The sequence below is a fragment of the Helicoverpa armigera genome, chromosome 15 (genome assembly GCF_030705265.1).
Source record: "Helicoverpa armigera isolate CAAS_96S chromosome 15, ASM3070526v1, whole genome shotgun sequence".
Lineage (NCBI taxonomy): Eukaryota > Metazoa > Arthropoda > Insecta > Lepidoptera > Noctuidae > Helicoverpa > Helicoverpa armigera.
In genome coordinates this window covers 93,322-120,100 of record NC_087134.1, presented here as the reverse complement: position 1 = coordinate 120,100, position 26,779 = coordinate 93,322, and the positions used below count along the sequence as shown (strand labels likewise).

The window sequence follows — 26,779 nt, the reverse complement described above, 5'->3', positions numbered from 1 at the left end:
ATCTACGACTAAGCAGAGTCGACTAAGAAGCTCGCTAGATCTGAAGACATCGTTCTCATAGAAATAAAATATAAGCTCGATTGGTATACGGTATATTGCACTGAACCTGGTACTATTTGCTACTCAATCAACATCAACAACAACGATCTGAAGAGTATGATGATGACTGACGGGTATATGATGATTATAATGAACTTCTACGAGCCCGTCGCGCAACGTTCGAATCATTCTCTACAATCGCAAATAGGCACTAAAAATTTCGCATTGCTCGCCCTATCTGACTGTTGGCCAAAAATTCTACTATTGTTATAAGAGTAGTAGAATTTTTACAGGATTTCTCGAATACTCCGACTGGTATACGATTATCTGATTGGAAAGACTAGCCGGAAGACAACAGCTACTGTTCAAGGCCTAAGTACGGATTCAAATAAGGGATTCCTAGTTGAAAGGTTGTATTCGATCCCTGAAGTCAGACTACCAAAAGGCCCAACTCTATGATCAAGATCTACGAATTCGTAAAGAGAGGTCAGCTATTAATATAGCCGTTTCTAGGTAATTACAATACAAAAGACTCAACAACCAAACCTACTACAACCACACAGCCAATTCTACTAGTCTGCTATTGTGAGAGTCGAACTTTCAGACCGAAGTCAGACCTAGCACTACAACGATTTGGGATATCTCCGCCCAGTCCGGGACAGTCAACGTCGCCGCGCACAACCGGCAAACACTGAGTCACGTTGACTATAGGGATAATTTCTCGACTTATCAACAGCTAGAACGGCAGCTAACGTCCATTGCAAAACTCTCTCGGTATCGTTATCCTCACATTCAATAAGCAACTAACTATATCTAGTAGAAAAAGTCAAACCAACTATGTCAGCCTCCCTTACAATGAACTCTCTCTGTTCGCGTTTACATACTACCTGATTAACCAAACAGATCGACCGATCGTGGCGTAGAGCCAGACACCCCGTCAACTCAGCCACAAACCCGACAATTTCTGCTCCCCCGGCAAATTTCATCTCAGACGGCATCCGTGAAGTCAGAAAAGGAAAGTGCTTAGGCAACTGACTAAACTTTGAAAACATTTGGGTCAGCAGTGGCCCCCCCAGCCGTCAAGTCCCAAATGTGTGGCGCAACAATAGCCATCCGCGCCGATGAGGCAATATTCTGGGAACAGCAACAGTCCTCCTTCGGCAAATCTAACCTAAACAAGAGGCAAGTCCTTCACACCGACACGCTCAGAATAAGACAGGCACCACCCACCAGACCTACACTCCAGAAATCACAGCCATAAGTGCGCACCAACACTAGCCAGAACGACTCAACGGCACTACACCCCTGACACATTTCTCCTACGCATCACGAGCTGCACTACCACCAGTTACGGATTTCATGAACAGCAATCACCTTTCAAAAGAAGATACCGGTCAAATCAGCTGCCAAGCATGAAATAAAAGAAAGATCCATAAATTACAACTACGATTGTCACTCACACGAACGCCTTCCATTCGACAGGCTTTACATGACCTTTGTGTCCCTTAGCCGACTTATCAGCCCATCCTGGTTTTCTAGGAACCACAGTAACGCGACACTAACTATACTCACACAGATTTACACGAGTCTCTTCCTGATCACCACGCTGCTATCGCACAGGCCAACGGGTCTTTTCCAAGTCACCCCGATACCCATCATAGGTACAGCACAACAATAAAATCACTAAGTAGGCGTAAGAAGTAACAACACCTTGCCAACAAATCTATAGTCTGACGTATAATTGAATTATTCTATGTAACTGAAAGACATTAATCAGAACCCGTGGAACTACTTCTCAGCGTCGGTGATTCCACTAGTTAACTACCACTGACAATAATTGTGTGCCAGCTGATTGTTGACCACGGCGATCGTATAATTAGCCCTTATTACGAGATCAGCCAGCCGCACACATTATAGTGCGCAGGCATCTGCGCAGACACAGACGTACCCTATTCCTTCAATCTCATAGCGACACAAGGACTGACCACAAGGAGGACCGACATCAATGCGCTCTCCAATGAAGGGTGCGTCGATCAGCATCTTCCAGGCTCCGGGCTGCCTTTTGAAAATTTCCAAAACCAACAAAGCGAACTCGTCCCGACCCGAGATCCCGAGCACAACAGTCGCACTACGTGACAACTAAACCAACGACACAGTTCATATCTACCAATACCACTAGTCAACGAGGCAGTTCCACGTTTAATAACCTCGTGTAAAAAAATAACCTCAACATAAAACTATGGATTAAACAATGGATTGGTCTCACCGGGTTTTCCACTCAACGTGCATAGCGATCGCACATCGCTATGGCGCGCAGTACAGCAAAGCTTTCGCGGACGTGAAGCCACGGAGATGCACAAGCACCAACACTCCGACCTCACAAAGACACGTTGGGCATAACCGTGGTTACCATACTTGTACCTTCGCTGAAATTCTTAATAAATCTTCTACTACAAACTCCATTTTAAATTATCGACTTCCATTTTTTTTTCTTTTTAGTGGGTAGGCAACTTATCTTCACGTGGCGGGTTCTCCCGAAATCAGTCTGGTCATTCACAAACCAACCAACATCATGTTGCAGTACGAGATTCACCACCCAGGATTCTTGCTTGTGCTTGCCTGGCTTGATTCAATGCGATAGCAGTGCTGCATCAGGCGTATCAACTTTTGCCATTAGAATCTTCACATTTTGAACACGTGGGCGATGCAGGGCAATCCTTAACAGATGTGGGCATTCGGATTGCATCCCACTTCTGATGTCGGCGTCAGGATCCGACATCGTTAAATAAAACAAAGGCGTTCTCACACAATCACTTGGTTTATTCCAATTAACACAGTATTAGTCACTACAATTATTTATCACTAATTTGTGGGAGGTGTGCACTCGGCAACGGTCGGCGAACGAATGACCCGAGCCGTGCGCGCGCGCCGCTTTATATAAGGTCCACCGTTGACAGATCGACGGTTGACACATCGACGGTGGCGCCGTCACATATATTATAGCAAATATTGGGAGTATGGGGTTGTGACGTCAAATTTATGTTTCTGTATGTTACTGTTACAGCCTTTTTTTTATCGTCCCACTGCTGGGCACAGGCCTCCTCTCACACGGAGAAGGATTGAGCATTAATCACGCTTGCTCAATGCGGGTTGGTGATTTCAGACTTTATAGTCCAGGTTGCCTCAAGATGTTTTCCTTCACGTTTTTGTATGTACTTACCTAAAAGTGACGTACCTACGTAACACTAATTGTGTTGTATCTTCGTTGTTATTTGTCTGTGAGAGAAAAGAAAAAATACGTGTCCGATATTTTTGGGTTATCAAAAAGACAGAATAATTACCTACTTATTTTCATTCGCCATGTCTCTTCGTATACCTTGCGCGAGTCTGTTAGAGTTCATCGCACATGCTAGTAGCCATCGATACAGGAAGCAACACCAGTCAATAAAATATTCTATCACGTGATTTAATGAATCGATTTCTTGAATTAATCCCTTGCTTCTTTTTTTAAATGATTTTTATGATAAATACATAATAAAAGTACTTTTTTTTGTATGCTTAAAATTGAAACGTTGAATTTTAACTTCATCATGATTTTCTGCGAAAATAATCTGGAAAGCGGCATAAAGTGAGGATAACCTTTAATAAATATATAAATAACGTAGAGATCCGGAAGGGTCCGCAAATGACGATGACCGGAGAACATAAATAGCGTCGGGCTGACGATGTGACCTTTCGGGATGCTTTTGTTTTTTATCCACCACTCTCAATAATGTTTACTGGTAACAGAAACTTCCAGACAAAAATAAAAGGTTTAATAATGTTGTTTATAATATGAAATGTCAATGGGCTAGTCCAGATACCTTCCTTGTTGCTTAACATGACACGTGCGTATGTAGGTACATGTATGCATATGAATGGAGTAATAATAATTGCTACTGATTGCAGGTAGGTACTTGATTTAAGTTGTTCGTTCTTAATTGTATCTAGCGAAGGCTTGATTGGATGACAATACATCCATTCCTGTGGGTACCTACGTAATGTTACCTATGTCAAAATAATAATACAGCCTGCGTAATATTATTTTGACATAGTACAGTCTTTGGGTTTAGGTAGGATGGTTGGTTGGATAATTACTATGCACCTTGTCCGAACTTTTGTTTTCGCTACATTGAAAATAAATACCTGTTGCAAAGATTGGCTGTTTGTATTGGTAGCGTGATGTGGTTTTCTTTAACTAAAATGTTAGCTACATATTTAGTAAATGCAGGCGCGACGGCAGGCAGGTAGGTTTAGCTCAGAACTTGAATATTTACTTTCACCGGTGAGCCGAGAGACGCAAGCAAGCCTTTTACTTGACTTAAGAGTAGGACAAGCTTCGCGAAACTTTTTATTGATGCCGTTTACGGTTTAAGTGTGTACCTATTGAGAACGATAATTTGTGGTTACTTAACTACTTAACTTTTTATTTAATTACAGATGTAATACAAAGTCAACTTATAGCAATTGGCACACACAGTATGGCTCCGAGTTTATTAGCACTTCATTTGTCGCCAAAGGCTAATGACTCTGGGATACATCCTGATAGTGACAAATAACACACTTGGGTTAATAATCATCTGTGAAAAATACTTTTTAAAAGATGACTGATGGCTAGTGCCAAGTTTACTGCTGCGATATTACGTATCAGTATCAGGTGCTATTAAAAGGCCATTTTTGTTTGTAAATCATACTCGAACTGGATCTAAACATGCCATACAGACTAAACAAGTCCAGGTACCAGGACTAAACAAACAGGTCCTCCTTTTATTTAGGGAAGTAGCATATACATTTACAAAGTTAAAATAATAAAGAGGAAACTTTTTGTTTCTTTGGACCCTAAGGGCTCTGAGACTACTGACCCTATTTGAAATATAAATTGACTGTTGGGAAGGTACATTGCCACCGAGTTACATAATTTATTTATATTTTATCTGGGTAAGGGCAGTAGTTTGCACGGCTCCCAATACTTGAGGTGGATACTTCAGAGTACAAGCTACAATATCCAACAATAGTAAAATAAAAAGTAATGCATTAGAGTTTTAACCAGTAATCTTAGTAATATCCAAAAGAATTATAGGAGCTAAAATTTGTTAGGAAGTATAGAACTTGCAAAACAGCTATTGATGTTTCATAATAACCCATATTTATATAGACCTGTTGCACAAAAATTTGCAATTTGCATAAAAACGAGGAACTTTGAACTTTCTCATTCAAAAACTACTTAATGGATTTAAATAAATTTAAAAAAAGCTGAAGGAACTTTGGTTTCAGAAAGCTTTTTTTTATATATAAGAAATAGAAATGCTTTCTGAAACCAAAGTTCCTTCAGCTTTTTTTTAAAGTGCAATCTCAAAATATCCAATCCCTTCCTGATTAAACTGCTAACTAAAAATAAAAAAAAATTACACTACAATAGCCTTATTGTACTTATTATCAGGATTCAGGAAATAGGTGCCTCAGGAAACGGCTAATTGAAGCCAGTAATCAAATAAAAAATATCATCAAAAGACACAATAACAGATAACCAGCAGTTTCATGTATTTATTAGATTAGATTAACTTAGTTTTTCCGATTGTTATTATTAAGACCATTTGTTTTACCTCAACATCTGAGAAATTTCAATTTATTCAGGTGATCTATGTTATTTTTTAATAAAACTTAAGCCGATAAGAGCTTCCTCTCTCCTATCCCACTTATTTTGCTGTGCCCGACAGGGTCCATGTGAACTATTTATAAATTAAACTTATTTTATTTTATTCATTTTATGTGATGCTTGGAAGCTATTCAAGACTTTTACATCAAAAAGTGTCCACTTATGATCCATCTAACTAATTAGTTCTATCTAACAAAATTTGTTAAGTTCACCGACAACATACCATCCATTTTCCTTAAAATGACCGTCTGTCACCTATATCTTATACATAGACAGACACAGCCATAAAAATGAATTTTTCACAGATTTAATATTATTTGTTGTTGAAATAACAACAAATACTGAAAACAGAATTAAATATAAACTTTAGAATAAAGACTAAATATATAGCCTTTATTTTGAATAAATATATAGCCTTGATTAATGCTCAATCCTTCTCCGTGTGAGAGGAGGCCTGTGCCCAGCACTGGGACGATAAAAAGGCTGTAACATATAGCCTTTAATCATAACAAAAGTTATTACATTTATTCCAAATAATAATGTATATTTATATTTTTATTATTTCAAACTGGTTTTTTTCGTAAAGATGAAGTCTTCAATAATAAACAGTGCTGGGATAACACTTATCTCATATTGTGATGCTTTATTTAATTAATGCCCAATTAAGCTAACACTCAATTAATCTACTAGTGATTAGGATTTTTTTATCATATGAAATTTAAATTATTGTTCAATATTATTGATTCACTAATCATTAATGACTATTGGATCAGTTAAACAGGCAGATGTTAAAGCACATGCAGAACAATATGTTTGTACCAGCTACTGAATCATGCATTCTTCTGATGGTGTTCTTAACTATTATTAATAATGATGCCAATTTACTGCTGAGGCAGTGTTGATGATAAAGAATGTCCAACATTTTGTATCAATTTCTTTTTGACTGACGTAAAACACTGCTATCTCATTACTGTTGCCCTACATATTATCATAATTTGTGATAACAATTCAGGCGCAAAAAATAATACTGTTTTGCGACGTAGTTTTGGCAAAATAAGGCTGATATTAAACATCAGCATTTATTAGCATAGATAAGCTCCAAGAAAAACAAACAAGAGTTGCCCGTGAAGTGCGTGGGCGGTGCGGCAGTGGGCAGTACTCACCCACATGCAGAGCGGCTCCTGCATCATGAACGTCATCACGTCCACGAACTGCTCGGACACGTTCCTGGTGGCGTTGTTGTGCGTCGGCGCCGGCACCAGCCGCGGCTCTCCTTCACCCGGCTCCATCGCGTCCTGCCGGCCCAGCGTCGCGTTCGCTCGCCAGTTCGGATCACTAGTCACACTCAGCGCGTAATAAACAGCGATCGAAAGCACTGAAACACTTCCCGCGGTGTAAACCTTGAGATTCGGCAAGGGCAACCTGTCTACGAGTGTCACAGGCATGACGGACACACAAATTTAATGTACTCTAGCGCGGCAAATAAACACTTATACTACACCACAATTTAGAACTTAATGACATTGGATTGTTTTATAACGCAGTTTTATCAAAATAGTGAGACACGACTCATCGAACGCACTACGGCTGATACACTGTGTTACCACATAAATTATATAGCAATTACCCTAGATTAGTTAAAAATAACAGGCACGTGATGAACATCATTTAAATAATCTAGCATATCACAACTGCACATTATATATACGATACAGGTTAAATTCATATATCAACTGAACTGAACTCATTACAATAACAAAGAAAAAGATAACTGATAAAAGTTTAGGTTGTGATTGGGTAATTGAAAATGCGTGTGGTATCACATTTTTACAACCGTTTAGAAATTGTTATAGATTTTTGTCACTGTTTTATCGGGTTACTTTCAAGCTGTTTATCAATTGGTAAAAAAACACAATTTTATCAAATATTAGGTATTCGTTTTTCGTATGAATGCGATCTATTTCATATCGAATTTTGGTTATTTTTGGACGACAGCAATATTGCCAAATTGACAACGTCACAGTAACAGCTGATTGGATTCGATCTTAGCCGAACATGGCGTTCGTATTTTGAGCATATGCATTATTGTTTGCGCATTGGTTAATTGGGTGTAAGACAAGGATATGTAATAGTACTACTTGAAAGAAATTCGGTGCTATTTCATATTGCAGCTTCACTTGGTTTCATCAATGTTTTTCTTATGTTAGATAAATCAAATAATTTAAGACTATAAATAAAATGTCTGAAAGAGACTATGCACCTCTGAGCATAGCTTGCGTTCGCGGGCTATGCGACAAAATATATGACAAGCGGAAATTTGCTGGCGTCGAGATTGAGAAGTAAGTGCCTTAGCTCCTGTTAAACCACCCATTTTTCAGAGACTTTTTTGTTAAGTATTTATTACCTCGGTCGTTCAATTTTATGTTTTCTTTGCGTGGGATTTGTTATTTCGGACAGGTATACAAAGACAAGCCTGTAGGTACAGCCTCCCCCTTTAAAGTCATCAAAACAAGTAGTGTATTTGTTTTTATTTTTTTGTGGTACTGATTTACCCTTCCTAGCATATTTATGGCCAGTTACTCCGCCCCTAAGACGACCCACTGACCATTGTTACTTATAACAGGATGGTGAAAGACTTCAGTGATGCAAAGAACACAAGTCAGATTAAGAGATTGATCCGAGTCCTGGGTCAGGATTTGATGTCCTCCACCAACCCCAATGTGAAGAATGGGGCACTTATGGGACTGTCCTCAGTAGCTGTTGGCTTGGGGAAGGTCAGTTACTTTACTTTGAAAAATGGTTGTCAAAACTGTAGCACCTCACCTCTACAGTTTAATCAATGTGAATTTATTATAGATTATGTATTCAATTTTAATTAATTAAAAGTGTGCCTTTTTCTTTCTATTAGCAACAAGTAGTTCAGCTTCAGCAAGAGTTGTTTTTCAAATGTATTCTGTATGCAGTATGAACTAGCCTGCAAGCCTGGTCAGCTCCAGCCTGATGAGCAAAGGACTGAAAGACTTTGTACACAACTAAACTCACCTGACAATTATTTATAACATATTTGGACTTTCAAAGAGAGAAGTACAATCCTTGAGTTTGTTTCAGCATTTCTTCTTCTTAAAATATGTAATTAAAAGTATGTATGTTCATAGTGAAATCCAAGCAGCAAAATAAATGTTTTTATGTTGTTTCAACAATATTATTACTTAGGTATGTGCCTGCTGGAAGAAATTTTAATTAGAGATAAGCTGTGCCCTTGTACAATTTTTTCCTATTATTTATTATTGTTTGTGTTCTATGTGTACAAAAGTGTTAAATAAATAAACCTCACAGTGGACTGCTCATGAATTAATAAATGAAATTGTTGAAATATATGATTATAATAATTAAGTACAGTTTTCGCAAAACTCAGTCACCACAACAAAATTCAGATTGCATTTGGTGCAGGGCTGCATCGAGTACCTGCCCGAGCTGGTGCACCCGATCGTGGCGTGCTTCAGCGAGAGCGAGTCGCGCGTGCGCTACCAGGCGGCCGAGGCGCTGTTCAACGTGCTGAAGATCGCGCGCGGCGAGGCGCTGGCGCACTTCCCGCTCGTGTTCGACGCGCTGGCTCGCCTGGCCGCCGACCCCGAGCCGCAGGTCAAGCAGGGCGCCGAGCTGCTCGACCGCCTCGTCAAGGTGCGCCCGCACCACCTCATCACACATTACATGTTCTCTTTTATCTAGCAACATGTTATTTTATGGGCTTTTTTAAGACTTGTTTTAAGTCTCCCCACCCCCAATTCTTTTTTTTACTATTTAGTGTCATATTTTTGTAGCGGTTCATACAACACATATTCCCATCAAATTTCATCACTGTAGTACTTATAGTTTCCGAGTAAATCGGCTGTGACAGACGGACAGACGGACAGACGGACATGACGAAACTATAAGGGTTCCGTTTTTGCCATTTTGGCTACGGAACCCTAAAAACACTTTTTGTCCACTTCAGAGCTGCCATCTGCTTGTATCTTTGAAATAATCATTAACATTATAATAAGCTCCATTATAATCAGATTTGAACCTTATACTTTGGAGATAAAGGTGAAATTCTATTAAAGATTTTACAGATTTACCTATAGTAGCTTGATGTGCAGGCGTCTGTGCAAGTGCTGTCATAGGATTCTCATATTTTACACATGTATGTAGTCATCTGAGACATGGAGCAAATCTGAAACGAATACGTGAAGCATTAATTAATTCGTGGTTTATTCTGATGTTAATATCTCCCATTAAATAAGTGTATAAGTTTTAATGCATAAATATATTATTGGCCTCCCTGCGAGTATCGCTGCACAAACTCGTACCTAATCTTGTTTACCGGGACTTGCTGAAAGATAAAAATGTGCATTAATACTTCACAATAGACGTCACTCGCTAGCAGTAAACACGGGTTATCACTGAATGATATAGGTATTTGAATGTTCGGTATAAGTGAATGGTCGCATTCAGTGAGTTGAGGAACACTGGCAGGACATAGTGACGGAGAGCCAGACGTTCGAGCTGGCGGCGTTCATCCCGATGGTGCGCGAGCGCATCTACACGCGCAACGCGTTCGCGCGCCAGTTCATCGTGTCGTGGGTGGCGGTGCTGGACGCCGTGCCCGACATCGACCTCATCCCGCACCTGCCCGAGCTGCTCGACGGACTCTTCAAGATGCTCGACGATGCCAATTCCGAAATCAGGCGGATGTAAGTGCTCATCAGTTATAAGTTAAACTGAATTATATAATACATACAATGTCTTAATTTTTTGTACTTTCAACTAACTGGTGGGTCTAACTTCAGATTTTACTTCCAGGTGTGACGTTCAACTAAATGAGTTCCTAAGAAGCATAAAGAAAGACCCCTCACGAGTGGACTTCCAGGCTATGATCAACATACTGATCACGCACGCGCAGTCGCCCGAAGAAATGCTACAGGTGAGTAGACACGTGCCCAGTCACCGCAGTCACAGAGCACGCAGCCACCCAGCGACCTGTCCGTCGCAGTGTCGCTCGTTTGGATACGTTATTGCCATTTCAAGTCATATACCACGGAAACCGGGAGGTTAATCTAGGTACACTAGGTAAACTGGTAGGTCCCGGCGGTCGTTTAACATCCTTTGCAGTCGTTACGGGCACTCAGAAGCAACTTAATCTGACACCAGTCTTACCAAGGGGTACTAAATTGGCCGGGTAACTGGGTTGAGGAGGTCGGATAGGCAGTCGCTCCTTGTGGCACACTGGTACTCATCCGCATCGGATGAGACTGGAAGGCTCGACAGATGACGATGGTTGTGCAGCTGACGGCGATCACGTGGATCAAGGAGTTCGTGGAGCTGGCGGGCGCCGGCATGCTGCCGTACGCGTCGGGCGTGCTGTGCGCCGTGCTGCCGTGCCTCGCCTACTCCGACGACCCGCGCAAGAGTATCCTTTGCACCCTCTGCCGCACACTTACTTAAACCTTTCACGACATACTGTTGTTTTTCAAAATATCATCTAAATATATACCTATATAAATAATGCTCGCATTTAATACAATACATAAATATTTCATCATCATAGTATTTCAAATGCTATTTTGTTCAAACTGTTCAGGTGGGTACTGTACTGACCAACGTTGCGAGGTGTAATGTACCCAACATTCGCATCGAGCACGTTACGCTGTGTTTTTCAAATCGGCGTAACATGCTCGTCAAAACTCAGTGGTCCGCATTTGCCGTTAGTTCTCAAGATGGCTGACAGCGAGATCTTTGATTCTACTTACCTAATTATTGTTTCATCCAAATTAAGAAGAAGAAAAAACGTTACTGGATATCAAACTTATTGAACACAGGCGTATGTGCCTATGTGGTCGCTTGTCATTGATAGCAATTAAAAAAAACGAAATGATTACTGGACAGTATAACATTTTGCAAGAGCGTACTGACCGAACCGCGTAACACTCAAACTATTCGCCAAAAAACCGTCAGCCGGGTGGAGCACTCACAGCGAGCAACCTGCACGAATGCTCGCAATGTAACACGTTACATTACGCCCCGTAACGCCGGTCAGTACCCACCTTTCAAAGCAGGTTTTCTTGTTCCAAATCTGTGTTGCGACTTCCTTAGCAAAAGTGTCAGGCATACGCGAGACGGCGGCCACGGTGAACTTCCAGCTGACGAAGCTGGTGGTGTCGGGGGGCGGGGCGGAGGGCGGGGCGGAGGGCGGCCGGCTGGACCTGGACGCGCTGGTGGGCGTGCTGACGCAGCTGCTGCACCACAGCTCCGTGCACACGAAGGTGGCCGCGCTCGACTGGATCCACAACCTCTACACCAAGCTGCCGCACCAGGTACCACTCAGGCTCACTGCTTTACTACTCCCATCCATATTAGTCCGTCTTTTTGATTACTCTAAAATGTCGTACAAATATTTTCTCACAAGACTATCACAAACCAATAACAGAGATAAAGTATTTATTAAAATCTTTTTCATCCCACCATCTCGGAAAGAGAGAGAGCAAAACTGCTCTTCGATATCTGAGTGCAGAACCCGTTTTGTGTGTGTGTGGCAATGGTCCCCCGACACGACAAAATTTTGTTTAGTTTGACATGCTGTAGTTGGTACTTACGTAGTGTTAAAAGTTATTTTTTGTTTTAACCTTTTGTCATAATAATTGCGTACTTTTTTTGGGTCGGGGGTTTTTTATCTTCTAAAGCGTCAAAGTTTTTTATTTATTTATTTATTTGGTTCACCAACAGTTGTATACACTGACACAAACAAAGAAAGAAGTAACAAATAAGAGTAAAGTGTAACCAACCACTTACAGGTAAACACTGCATGCACACGAATAGTTGACGTAACTTATAATTTTAAATTCTTATATATAAAAGATAACATCGACAACTCAGTTGAGTTGTACTGTAATGAATCTTAAACATGACTTTTAACTAGGTAGTAATATGTAATGTCGTGTGTGTCAGATGTTCCTGCAGACGGACAAGCTGTTCGTGAGCGTGGTGGGCAGCCTGACGGACGCCGCCGACGACGTGGTGCGCCGCTCCCTGGCCGTGCTGGCCGAGGTGTGCTCCTGCGAGCCGCCCGACCCCGCCCACCCCGCCGAGCCGGCCGACCCGCCGCACCCCGCCGACCCCGCCGACCCGGCCGACACGTCGCACCCCGCCGACCCCGCCGACCCGCCACACTCCGCCGACCCCGCTGCGCGCCGCGACAGCGTGGTGCGGCCCGCTCGCGCTGGTACCACTTTTTGTAAAACTTATTATTGTAATATACAAAACATGCGTATTAGTCACGTGACACGTGGAGACTTTTTTTATTGTCAGGTGAGCTGGAGTCCAGTCCATATTTCTACAAGTTCCTGCAAGCGCTGCTGCGGCTGCTGGCCGCCGACGACAACTTGTTAGAAGACAGAGGTGCCTTCATCATCAGGTGAGAGCTTCTGTGTCATGTGCATTATGTTATCAAATTACAGCTTAGTATTTATCCTATCATAACTCATGCATGACTGATGGTACAAAATACCATGGAACCATGAAATAGTTATTGAATTACAAATTAGGTATGAACTTCGAAATTTTTTATGAAAATTTTACGCAAACTATGATCTCAAAAAGATAACATGATAATAATATAATAATAAAAACACTAGCAAGGCAAGGCAGGCAAGTACCAATGCAACTTTTCTAAGTTTGTACCTATGTAGGTACTTTCTAAGTATCTCTTAGACACCAATGAGTGTGTTTCGGATGGCACGTTAAACTGTAGGTCCCGGCTGTCATTGAACATCCTTGGCAGTCGTTACGGGTAGTCGAAGCCAGTAAGTCTGACACCAGTCTAACCAAGAGGTATCGGGTTGCCCGGGTAACTGGGTTGAGGAGGTCAGATAGGCAGTCGCTTCTTGTAATGCACTGGTACTCAGCTGAATCTGGTTAGACTGGAAGCCGACCCCAACATAGTTGGGAAAAAGGCTCGGAGGATGATGAATAAAAACACTAGCATAGTGTACCAATAGACATTAGTAGATTGATTTTTCTAAAGCTCAAATAATTATATTTCACAAAAATAATGTAGTAGTTTGTTCATAATTATGGTTATCTCAAATATTCCTTAACAAGTTATAAAGTTTTTGGCAATAATGATCGTGTAAGTTTATCGCGTAGACGCGACTCGTGCTAGACCTGTTCTGGTGGTGAGTGGTCGGGCGCTAGCTCGCCTGTGCAGTAGTGTGCAGTCCGCCGGTGTGGGGTTGCAGACAGCTGTGCGTGCTGCTGAACGCGGAGCAGCTGTACGTGGCGCTGGCGCGGGCGCTGCTGCGCGAGCGCGACCTGCGCTTCGTGGCCACCATGGTGGACGTGCTCAGCACCATCCTGCTCACCGCCGCCGAGCTCTACGACCTGCGCCTGCAGCTGCGCAGCTTCGACAAGCCGGTCAGTGCCGGCGCGTCAGCACACGTGCTGCGTCACACACGACACACTCGCGTCATGACGTGCTCGTGTTGCAGGCCACGCACTCGCTGTTCCGCTGGCTGTACGCGTGCTGGTGCCACAGCCCCGTGTCGCTGCTGGCGCTGTGTCTGCTCACGCACAACTACGCGCACTGCAACCGTCTCATATCCACCTTGTATCCTTTGCCTTTATCACATTTTGCATTTAATCAATTCATTAAACTCTTTAATATTTTGTTTTTGTGGCTATCAAGATGTATCTTTTATACATGTCTGTATAAATAGATAAAAGTATAAGACATTTCCGACAAACAAGGAAGAATGTTTAAGAGATCCTGAACTTGTAATCAGCGGGGACCTGGAGATCACGGTGGACTTCCTCACTGAAGTAGATAAATTGGTGCAGCTCATCGAATCTCCAATATTCGCATGTGAGAGACTTGCACAGATATACATAATACAGGCATTTACTCTAATGTGAACGTGTAGAGCACGTTGTCTTGTGTGTCAGTCCGCTTCAGCTGGAGTGACGTCGTGTCGAAGGAGAGAAGTGCGGCGAGCGGTAGGTTGCGCCTTTGGTCAACGTTCAACACAGCAGTTTCGTTGCTGTATTGGACATTGGTGTAAGGCGCGACTACTCAACTGCGCTACTGCGACCACCTTCTACGAATGCATTCTGTTCTGTACGAGTGCGCAGCCGTAATAACTGTGCTTTAACATTATATTCCAGAGCTGCGACATCGTATCCTGTTTAATTCGGTACATTGCTACAGTATTGTCATATTTTATTAATGAAGTCCATTGTTGTTGTGAAGTTTTAGTCCTACTACCACCCGGAGCATAAAACGTTCCTATCTAGCTGCCAAAACATTAATCAGTCGCAAAAAAGAAATTAGTTACTCCAAAAAGCTGCAATACCGACGTCGAAGTCACATCATCAGAATGTTCATAGTCTGCAAGAATCTGATTGTTACCTACAAAGACAATGTACTCTACTAACTAGAATGTTCACGAAAAAAAATGTTTATCAAAAATAGACTTTAATGTCGTACACATAAGGTGGCTATTTGTTTGTAAGCGGTATCTAGTCAAAAACGGTCTTGGCGAGAGGGCATCCGCTGGTAGTGTGTCCTTGTCTGACGTCTTGCCAGCTCAACTAATCATTGAGTTTGGTAGAAATGGTAGAAAATTTTATATTTTAATTTTTTATGATTTACTAAAACGAACGATTAATATACTTTGAAACGTATTTAAATATTTTACAGTGACCATAATTAATAAATCAATTCGTTTTATTTTAAAAATAATTCATTATTACTGAGTAACAGTAATATTTAAATGTTTGGGCCTGGTGTAATACTAAATACTAAAATGCTGGGGTAATACTAAATGAAAGATAGCGGTTTGCTCACTTGGTTGAATCTGTGGTACAATGTCTTTGGGTACCCACACTTAACTGTGACAGTGTTGACAGAATTCGATTCCTTTGTCGCGGTGGATTCTGATAGGTGTGCGTTCACCATTGTGTTACCTATATATTTATATTGACGCAACCCTTTCAGAAGTGTATATGACACGTAGTTCGGATGAGTAGTGGATTGAGCAGATGTATGCGGTGGGTGTGCAGACATGCGGCTGGAGCTGCTGGGCGGCGCGCAGAGCGCGGAGCTGCGCGGCGCGCTGTACGGGCTGCTCATGCTGCTGCCGCAGTCCGACGCCTTCCACACGCTGCGCAACCGCCTGCAGTGCGCGCCCGCGCTGTCCGCGCCCACGCCGTCAGTACTCACCACCGCTCTAAACAACATATAACCGCCCCACTTTGCCTCACACTTTTGCTATCTAATCGTTGATCTACCTACATGAAAAATAGCAAATGATTGTAGATTTAGTATTGCCTAAGTTATGTTATGGCTATGATATGAGCAGTGGGCGGGGTATGTACGAACAGGCGTGTTGCAGCGCGGCGGCGGGCGGCGACGCGGCGCTGGACTTCGAGGCGCTGCTGGCGCAGTTCGCGCGCGTGCAGGCGGCGCAGCGCCACTACCGCCTCAGCGCGCGCGCCTCGCTGCTCGACAAGGGCTACTCCTAGCCGCACAGCGCCACTACCGCCTCAGCGCGCGCGCCTCGCTGCTCGACAAGGGCTACTCCTAGCCGCACAGCGCCACTACCGCCTCAGCGCGCGCGCCTCGCTGCTCGACAAGGGCTACTCCTAGCCGCACAGCGCCACTACTAAGGGCTACTCCTAGCCGCGCACGTCTCCTCACGTCACCTGTCTCAATCAGCTTGCTCGACTTATTACGTCGTCCTTACGCGACAGACGTGTCGAAACCAGAAACTATTGTTTCCGTAAATTATTTATTTACAACACGATGAGAATAACGAATGTCTCGCAGAAAAACTTAGTTACCACTTACTGCGCAAGCCATGGACCTTGTATTATTATTAGGCATAATAAGTAGAAACAATTACAACAACAATTGAATCGCAATAGCAGGGGCCCGCATTGGTTTGCGATTGGTCTGCTATTTTAGTGATTTTGGTCTATACGGTAGTTTGCTCTACAATCATATTGCAATAGTTAATCATTTGTAGACAAAATGATTCATTATTGAATGACAGAAAAGGATAAAAACGTTTTTTTTTAAGAAAAAATAGCGGAATGCTACATTCGTTTCAATCGTAATCGAGTCGGGATTGGATCGCAGTCGAACGTGAATCGTATGTCGCTTAAGTAAAATTAGGAGAATCGGGCCCCAGTTATAACCTTAGCGGGCATTCTGCTACTAATATAAGACCAGTCGTATTCAAATGACATTAGATTAGTTTGTCATTGGTCTGCCATCTGGTCTATAGGGTAGTCTGCTCTTCAATCATGTTGCAGTTGTAAATCATTTGCAGACAATATGATTCATTATTGAATCACAGAAAATGATAAAAATCTCTATCTCTAAATATCTATAAAATCTAGCACCAAACTTATTTTAATAAATATTTTGTGATCAAAACCAAAAAAAACACCTGAAACATATGTATTTCATTATTGGGTTCACTAAATTCCCTCGATTGTCAATCCATGTATCGTTCCTATTTATAATGTTGGGTATAAAGTGCATCACTGCTCTGATGTATATACCCACATCTATATCATACTATTTTTACGTACTGACAACATTTAGGAGATTTCTCTTATCTAGAATATACTTTGTATGACGTTTTTGTAAAATCCCTTCGATGTTTTTTTAAACGTATTTGACTGCACCTACATACAACTAGAAAGTTGACGTGCGCAATAAATAGTGAGCAGTGATGCGAGACTCGAGAGATACCCCTCGCCTTATAAGTGACTATGTGGATGAGATCATTATTTTTGTACAGAAGAAAAGTAAAATAAACTTTGTAAGGCACTTGTCCCACCGGCAACGATTAACGAGTAACGAGTAGAGCTAGAACTAGAAACGAGTTAGCGAGACGCGGGGAGCGAGTGCGTAGTTCCGATATTTGTGTAGCTCGGCTATAATCGAGTGTGCGTGTGAGGTGGGCGAGTAATCGCATCACTCGCACGCTAGATACGCACTGTAGAGAAATGACCACTGGTTGCTCTCTCGGCGTGAGTTCTAAACGCTTGGCGAGTGTCGCCGAGCGAGTGTTATCTTCCATAGATTTTGTCGCTCAGCGACAAACTGGTGAAGCGAGTGCTCGCCGGCAGTGTGAACAGTCAGCGATCAACTATTTGTATATGCATCTCTTTTATTCACACGGAAAGTATATCTATTGTACGTTTCTTGAGCGAGAAAATAGCCGATAGTTAGTCGTTTTCTCGTCTTTGGTGGGACAACTGCCTAAAATATGAATTTACGTAATTTTCAATTATTGTTACAGGTAGTTGTGCTTGTTTTATAATTATGTTAACATTCCACTATTTAGTTGTATGATTATCTAGAAATAAAACCAAATCATAAATATTTATTGTTTAATTTAATAATAAAAAACAATGATTTTCTGTATTATATTATAATTATTGCTATTTATAAAATATACAGTTTTATACAATACTACTTACAGGAAACAAATGTTTTATGCTTACATAAAGTCATATTTATACAAATAATATAATAAAGAGAAAATAATATTTTTGTTTGCAAGTTACTTTGTTTGTACCCCTACAGGCTACGAAACCACTGAACCAATTTGAAAAAGCCTTTCACTGTTGGGAACCTACATTATCCCCTACTAAACCCATAGGCCATATTTTATCCGGTTACGGGCAGTAGTACCTCCCACTTGCGTCCCATAACGCAAGTGTAACCGCGGGAAAGCAGCTAGTTATTTTTAGGTGTCGGAGGCGTGAGTCACCTCGCGACACAGACACCAGAGCACAAGAGAGCTTGAGAACTTTTGAACAAAGAGTACCGAATAGAGTTTATCTCTCGCACTAATCTGGTATTGACCAAACACAAAATTAGTATTATTCAAACTTAAATCCGTTTATTTGAATAAGGCTGATTTATCAGTTCTTTTTGAACATCAGAAACAACAAAAGGAAGCTCCAAAACGCCCACTTTTCATGTTACCGGAAAGAAAAGTGCCGCAAGAAACTACCAAGCAACACATCCCGACGCCATCAAATCTTAACAGCGCTAAGTAGCCCGAAGTCCAACTCAATGTTCAGTTCAATTCACTCATTATATTATCAATTGCTCGAAACATTTCGTACATACCATTATTTATTTTTATCCTAATATGTTTTTCTGTTCATTTCATTAAAGAATAAATTAAATTCGAGGTCAAAAATGTTAACAAGAAAAGTATCAAGGTACATAGGTAGTAGTTTTTCTTTGTCAAACTAGAAAATTTAACCTATGTTTTAAAATAGAAACACTTGATTACCTTATTCCATCCCAATTTCCATTTCTCAATTAAATAAATCAATATAAAATCTTTCTTTAAATTATTGAGTCAGAATAAAATTACATAGGGAACTTAGGAAAAAATAAATAAAAGGGTGTGTGTTTTTATTGCCATAAGTGTATGGTGCGCAAAGCGATCCCCACTCTTCCGCCGAGAGCTCATTATCCGTGCCGATAATTATACCTATATTATTCCGCATAAAAGGACGCCGGAGGAGTTCGAAATTACGTTTTCGCATTCTAAAGTTTATACCCAAAATGAAACAACAAGATTTTGCGCAGTGGTAATAAGCCACCAGTGTCCCGCGTGATGCGTGTAACGAGCTTGCCGGCCTGGCATAGCGGGCGCTACTAGTGAAAACCTGCAGTACTCGTTTGTTCAAATAAATAGCGTATAGTACCTCGCTCACTATCCTCAATAACTATTACAGTCAGTGCTTCCTGTAAACTGTATATTATAATCTTAATAACTCGTACGTACGGTACAAGGACTGATTTGATATGTATTATCTGAAAGAGGCAAATGTTTTCTTATGCATAAAGATTGTATACACTGTTTTGCAAAAAACAGGGCCTTCTGTGCGAAATCTCAGTTTTATAGAGTGGTTAATTCTTATTTTGGACTAATTCCTGGTAGAAGGTTCCAACTTTCTAAGTTCCACATATGCCAGTCATTAAAACATTTTGAAACATACGTAAAGTCTTCAAAACTCTGATTTGGCTTTGGTGCCCGTTCTTTTTTGCAATACAGTTTATTTTGAGATCAGATTGTGTTTTCAGTCAATTTTTTTTTGCAACTTTAGATATTGTGTATGGGTAAGATTGATGTCCGACGAATGTTTAGTGAATAAGTGATTCATTTTGATGGTCGACTCGTCGCGCGCGGCTCTAGGGCGCCACGTCCCGGGTGAGCGCGGCCAGGCGCGCCAGCAGCGCGGCGTGCGGCGCCAGCGCGGCCGCCAGCTCGTCGTGCGCCGCCAGCAGCGCGCGCAGCCCCGCGCCGCGCGCGCCACGCCGGCGCCGGGCCGCGCTCGGCCGCGCCGCGCCGCCGCCTGCGCGTCGCCGGCGTCGCGCAGCGCGTGCTCGGCGTCCTGCACGCGCGCCGCCAGCGTCAGCAGCTTGAGCTCGGCGCTCGACACGTCCTTGTCCAGGATCTGCGTCTGCAGGAACACTGTCTGCGCCACCTTGTACCTTTCACATCGACACGTATGAGTCACACGCATTCAATTCATCCATCGAATAACTTTAAAAAATCGATCAAGAGCGTGTCCAACCAAGTAGTGTAGCGTTTCGTAATTTCCCGGTTATAACTCATACCGACCCCATTAAGAGCGCGAAAGTACAGTGATTGGTTTTCTCCTTTGCAACAACTAGCCCGGTTATGTGTGTTAGGTTTTCGGTGGTAACTTTGCATTGCGTGAATGATGAAGTCGTGGTGGCCTACTGGGTAAAAAACCTACCTCTCAAGTATGAGGGCGTGGGTTCGATTCCAGGTCAGGCAAGTACCAATTCAAATTTTCTTAGTTTGTATGTACTTTCTAAGTATATCTTGGACACCAATGACTATGTTTCGGCACGTTGGCACGTTGAGCCAGAACCTAGAGGTGCTGGCTGCCATTGAACTTCCTCGGCGGTTGTTACGGGTAGTCAGAAGCCAGTTAATCTGACACCAGTGCAGCCAAGGGATATTAGGTGGCCCGGGTAACTGGGTTGAGGAAGTCAGATAGACAGTTGCTCCTGGTACTCAGCTGCATCCAGTGAGAATGGTAGCCGACTCCAATATATGTACTTGGGAAAAGGCTCGGGAGATAATAAAGTTAATTTATCACTTTGTCATACATATAATTACTGGTAGCAAATTACAGCTTTCTAGTGCTAACGGTCTCTGAAACTATACGTGGACGGACAAACAGCCAGACATAGATATAAGGGTTGCATAGTCCACTAGGAACCCTTATAGTCGCTATACTGTGCATGCTATAGTCAAACTATTATAGACTGGCTCGTTAGTCTAGTGGTAGCAAGCGCGGCTGCTGAGCACGAGCTCTCGGGTTTGTTTTCCGGATCGATCGCTTTGTGGGTTTTATAAACTTTTAGTTGCTGTTTAACTTTGTTGTTTTAATGTCTTTGTTATGTATGGATAATTGTATGTATGTATATTTGTATTTTTATGGGCCCTAGTTGCCTGAAATAAATGTGTAGCATCGTACCAGTCGGCGATGGCGTCAGCTCGCGCGCGGGCGAGCGGCGCAGCGCGCTGCAGCAGCGCCCGCGCGCGCCGGCCCGTCTCCGCCACCGTGATGCGCTCCAGCACGTGGAACTGCTCGTCGTTGTAGGTGAGCGAGCGCGTGGCGCGGTCCCGCACCAGGTGCTGCCACGAGTCGCGCAGCCGCTCCACCAGCGTGCGCGCGCGCACGTGCAGGCGCAGCTCCGCCGGGCACGGCGCCGCCGCCGCGTCGAACTCCGCGCGCAGCGCCGGCGCCGCGTGCCGCGCCAGCAGCGCCTGCGCCGCCGCGCGCAGCGCCGCCGCCTCGCCGCCACCAGCGCCGCCATGGCGGCCAGCCGTCGCGCGCCGGCGCCGCCCGCTCCAGCGCGCGCGCCGCCAGCGCCAGCGCCGCGTGCGCCGCCAGCGCGTCGGCCCGCGCCGCCACGCGCGCCAGCCGCGCCGCCAGCAGCGCGCCCCAGCGCGACACGCACGCGCCGCACAGCAGCGACGCCGCGCACGCCGCCTCCACGCGCCGCTTGATGGCGTGCCCCACGCTGCACGCCGTCTGCGGGCCGGGGCGTGAGTCGGGCGCGGGGGCGGAGGCCGCCGCTCCCGCCCGGCTGGCTTACCTTGGCCTGGCTGGCGTCGTTCTCGACGGACACGATGTTGGGGAACACGGGGAACTTGGGTATGTCGGGCTCCGGCGCCATGCTCACGTTGTTGTTGTTCTTGTTGAAAAGCATAAGCGGCTCCTCCGCCGTCGTCTCCGGGTAGTCCTTTCCTACACCACACAATAAATCGTAAAAAAGATCGCTCGAGGACACAAAGTTTCAATCGATTCCGGGTGTTCGGTCCATACAGTTTTGGACATAGTGCTTTAAAAAATAAACGCAATACATACTTTTAACAAAAATGCCCTTATTATTATTTTCTTGTTGGTATGAGTCAGGCGGATTTTTTGTCCGACTGGTGTGTTGAGAGACCGGACATATAATTGCATTCAATACGCCAGTGCTGCTTCGTACAGTTAGCGTCAACCGTGTCGTCACGCAACTAGATCCACGTTACAGTCGACGCTCCCACACTGAACAAGTATTGCTTTCGATATTTACAGTTACATATCAACAGTAGCGGTATGAATTCCTTAAAGTTAGAAAAAAGTTTTTTTAATTTATTCTGCGCCTACTTTTTGAGTCCTCAATCTAAAAAAAAGTTGAGTCACCACGCCGCCACTGCATATCAAGATCAAATAATGAAGATGTAAAATTCTAATAAATAAGGAATGCGCGTCATTTCAGCTTAGACGAGCTATAGGACTATCGCCCCTTGCAGACTTATAACGCGCGGCTCACCCAGCGTACTGTCGTCCACGACGGATAGCAGCAGCTTGTCCTGGTGCAGCAGGATCTGCGACTCGGCCACCACGCTCGTCTGCTCGCAGATGTACGTCTGTAGGTGCTCGTACTTCTCTTCCGGCTTCAGGAACACCTGCCCACAACACGTGCATCACTTCCAGTTTTACACAGCCGTTTCCGTTAGCGGCGGGGGTTTACTCGTAAATTAATACAATTACATTTAGAATTGTACAAAGAGTTTTTAATTTTCCTAGGTGGCGGTTTTTATTATTTTCCATACTTAAAACAATCTTTGTAAACATCAATAAAATAACAGGTTTTATTAATCTGCAAACAACAACAGCTAACTAAATATTTCCAAATAAATAAAGAAGAGAGCAATTACAAAACGAATTTAAAAATGGCTGGCACCCCAGCAGTGACAATGACACAACAAATTATGTCTTTAATATTGGGGTATTGTGCCATGCAATCTGCACTCCCACTGCAGGAAACACTATAGTTTCTTTTGGCGGGGTTGTAATCTGTATATATGTTACAGCCAAAGTGATAAAATATATATTATACATAATGACTGGTCATTGTATATAATACCCAAATTGACTAGCCAGTGTGATAGATTAATCACTTTATCTGGATCTAATTTATAATAGCTGGTCAAAGTTAGCCAAAGTAATAAATATGGTATAATCGTCTGACTACTTACTAATTCTTAGAAACGGCTCAAGTTATTATCGACTTTTTTTATGATAAATCATCAAATGATTCCTCCCACTGTGGGAGAGCAGCGTGAGGGACTCAGAGAGCGTGAGCGTGAGCGTGCAGCGTGAGGTCAGACGGGTCCGTGTCTCCCAGGAGACGGAAGGCCGATAAGGCACCCGAACTCATCGCACAGGCTCACGTCTACGGTGGCTGGGAGTCGTCTCTCGACCACACAGAAGGAGACGATGGCATCCCAGTACCTCCCGGCCCGGACCATGGCTTGAACCAGGGCCGTGCGCGAGAGGTCGCCGCTGCCGACTGCCTCGACGAGGACACGGCGGTGCCCTTCCCGGGCAGGGCACACTCCGGGCCGTCGGTACAGTGGCCCGAGCCACACTTCAAAGACTTTTCGCTACTATTATGGGGTGCCCTGCACTGGGCTAACTAGCCTTTTACCACTTTATTTAGTTAACATGAAATAATAATCTTTACCTACCTGTTTTATTACATTATCTAAGTCTATGGAGATTTGGAGATATTATGTAAAATTGCTAGTTTATGTGATTAATTCTGTGTCAATTATCACTTTATCCAAATTGAGTAGATATTATAAATAATAGCTAGATAATATGTATAATATGCGGACTTATCACTTTGGCTGTAACATATATAATATTAATTGTTGCAATATTGAACAAAATTACTAAGAGCTTATAAACCCTCTGCTTCACGAGAAGATTGTGGTGATTGTCAATTATTTGCCTTTTCATTTAATCTGATTGGAAAATTCTTTCAATGTTGGCATGTTAGACTATCTACAACATAAGCCATAGTGACTATATTTCCTTACTTTAATGCTAGCTGCTTTATTAACATGGAACACATGTACAGGGGTTGTGGATGTCGTTATTTGAACTTCAGAGAAAAACCGTTCGAAAGTCCATATCCTGTGAGGATCCACTTCAAGTAGGCCAGCGAGAAGAGGAGTCACGAGCTTCCGTAAGCCTACACTCAGTTGGCAGTGTGGTGGCAGGTCACGTGCCCAATCTATTGGCCCATTCTCAGTTGTTTGGGTTCCCTGAAAATTTTAGTTCATAATTTATGATAAGTGTTAGAATAAATGAAAAATATTCACAGATAATTTGTTTCTACAATACTTACTGCAATGACTCCAGATGCCTTCTTTGTAGTAATATAAAACATAGTTTCTTTATTTCTTCTACCTCCATATGGTCGGAATGGCAGCTGGCCTGTGGCCACATGGTACAATGTGACGCCGATAGACCACAGGTCCACTGTAGCACCAAAACTCTTTCCCACTGGTTTCCGCAACACTGCTCTCTCATACATGTCAGGGTGTAGGTACTCCTCAGTACCGTACAAAGACACAAACTGTTCCTCCTCTTGCAGCTCTCTGGCTGCTCCGAAGTCTGTGAGCTTATATGTAGTAGTTCCATCCTCATTAATATACTTCATGATATTTCCTGGTTTTAAATCTCTGTGCACTAAGTTATTATCCCGTAAATGTTTCATGCCAGCTGTTAAGTGCTCCAAAACTAATAGAAACTCGTGTTCTTGAAGACCATAGGTGTTCTCAGGGTCATCGAGTATATTGAACAAGCTGCCCCCGGTGCACAGCTCCATCACGATCACTTTACCGCGGCCTTCCTGTTCCTCCTCGATAGCAAGCAGTTTCACGATGTTCTCGTGTTTCACCTTCTTAAGCACCTCAAACTCCCTCATCTGCACATCGTGCGGTCGCATGTGACTCAGCTGGTTGAACGTCTTCACCGCCACGGGTTCCCCGTTGTTTTTGTTGACGCCCTGGAACACGGCGCCTGTAGCGCCCTTTCCGAGCACGCTAGTCGTGCACCACACATAGTTCTCGGAGCCCCGTAAGAAGGACATTCTTGAAAGTTACTTGTGCAATACAGTTACAAAATGTTCAAAGAGGATTTCAAACTCCGTAAGAGTATTTTATGCACAGCGGTCTAAGTGATCTCTTACAGCCATAACATAACCTTTGCATTCGTAGTTGTGTAATGCAATACAAAAGTGATGTTCAGTTTGAATACTTTCAATAAATAAAATCAACTTTCCAATAAACTGCAAAAATAAATAAAACTTCATTCGTATCATGACAATTGACAAATGACACCTCTGTCTGACCGCGACCCACAGATTACTATGTGTTAGTCTGATAGTATGGCAACCATCTCGCAGTTCAGCCTTTGACTTTATCTCGTTAAGGTATTTAGACATGTTGATAATTTGTTAATTATTATTTAGTAGTAGCAGTCGATTGTAGCTCTAGGAATTTAGATTTCTGTTAGTCGGTTTTCGCATGTAAAGGCCCCAGTACACGTTGGCCCAAGTGCGGCCAATACACGCCATCACCAATGTGTACACGGGGTATTGGTGCAGGTTGGCGGACATTTGTCAAGGTTGGCGCGCATTCGGCGAGTTGTCGGTTTTTTGGGCACACATCAAAGGAATCTTCGCCCAGCTTGGCGTGTGGTGTTTACACATTCGGCCAATGTTTAGTTCGTCACCGACCGCTGAGGATAAAGTACACTTTTGTGTTGCGTGTAAAAATAAATATAGTAGTGTAGTATAATATAAATATATATAGTAGTGTAGTTTAATATAAATATATATAGTAGTGTACAAATAAATAGCCGAAGCCTTTAATTACTTCGACGTCCATCGCACGTGGTTTACCAGGCAAGAATGAGCCATGCGCCAATGTGTAAACACCATTTGATCGTGGCCTACATTTGTGCATTGCACAGCTTGGCCCAACACAGGCCAACGTGTACTGGGGCCTTAATACGCAGTTTCCAAAATCCGACTTGGCAACACTGAATGTGGTGTGAGCATAGGTGTAATATACAAACAAGATTGAACACTATCAAAATATATGTTTACGAAAATGAACTCTATTCCAACGCAACGAGGTACTAAATTGGCTGCATTATACACAGAGGCAAATCCGAGCCGAGAGTCTCTCTAGTTATAACGGAGGCCGCGTGTCTCGTTCTAACACCTTGTTAGTTTAAAAAAAGGTTATGATCATCAGTTTTGTCTACTATTTTAAGAATTGTAAGTCAACAAATTAATAACTAGAATCGCATTAATTTATTCGCATTGATTCTTAAACCATAAAGAACATAAATTTGTGCTTTGCTTTTTTTTATTTGTAGCCCTGAACCATAGACATAATATTAGTAAACAGGACTGCGCACCTATACCCAAAAAACGAGCCGAGTGAAACAGTTAGTACCGAGGCGGTTTGTCCCTTTCTAATAGGGTGACTATGAGATTAAGCTATGTGAGACAAATCCGAATTTGCTAAGATTATTAAACACAGATTGGTATTGAAGTTTTAACTTACGCAGTTTGTGACCTTA

At 42.9% G+C, this 26,779-nt stretch overlaps 3 protein-coding genes across 6 annotated transcripts in view; 1 reads left to right on the top strand and 2 right to left on the bottom strand.

Moving 5' to 3' along the window:
* The window catches only part of LOC110376309 (E3 ubiquitin-protein ligase AMFR), a 29,193-nt gene extending 21,710 nt beyond the window's left edge, over positions 1–7,483 (bottom strand). The window contains exon 1 of the mRNA XM_049845421.2: positions 6,898–7,483. Within this exon, the coding sequence (XP_049701378.1) occupies positions 6,898–7,179 (282 nt within the window). The 5' untranslated portion in view covers positions 7,180–7,483. The remainder of the gene's footprint in view (positions 1–6,897) is intronic.
* A 320-nt stretch (positions 7,484–7,803) lies between these two features.
* Positions 7,804–18,161, top strand: LOC110376287 (protein VAC14 homolog). 4 transcript variants are annotated; one of them, XM_064038347.1, is made up of 15 exons: positions 7,804–8,073; positions 8,358–8,508; positions 9,185–9,415; positions 10,250–10,467; positions 10,577–10,697; positions 11,060–11,183; positions 11,879–12,087; positions 12,719–12,897; positions 12,952–12,992; positions 13,079–13,184; positions 14,008–14,182; positions 14,257–14,375; positions 14,551–14,630; positions 15,827–15,974; positions 16,159–16,423. In XM_064038347.1, exons 1-15 carry the CDS (start codon positions 7,973–7,975, stop codon positions 16,286–16,288), a joined length of 2,133 nt encoding a protein of 710 aa, XP_063894417.1. In that variant the 5' UTR covers positions 7,804–7,972; the 3' UTR covers positions 16,289–16,423. The 4 variants fall into 4 exon arrangements, with proteins under 4 accessions (XP_063894417.1, XP_049701354.2, XP_049701360.2 ...); XM_049845397.2 differs by having other exon boundaries at positions 12,719–12,992; XM_049845403.2 differs by lacking the exon at positions 16,159–16,423 and having other exon boundaries at positions 12,719–12,992; positions 15,762–15,893.
* Ikkepsilon (I-kappaB kinase epsilon) lies at positions 18,156–25,552 on the bottom strand. The gene is given in 8 exon segments (XM_049845404.2): positions 18,156–20,176; positions 20,179–20,297; positions 21,317–21,655; positions 21,657–21,877; positions 21,942–22,093; positions 22,665–22,800; positions 24,220–24,447; positions 24,531–25,552. Coding segments are annotated over 8 exon segments (2,124 nt in total). The 5' UTR covers positions 25,278–25,552; the 3' UTR covers positions 18,156–19,994.
* Positions 25,553–26,779: the final 1,227 nt, after the last annotated feature.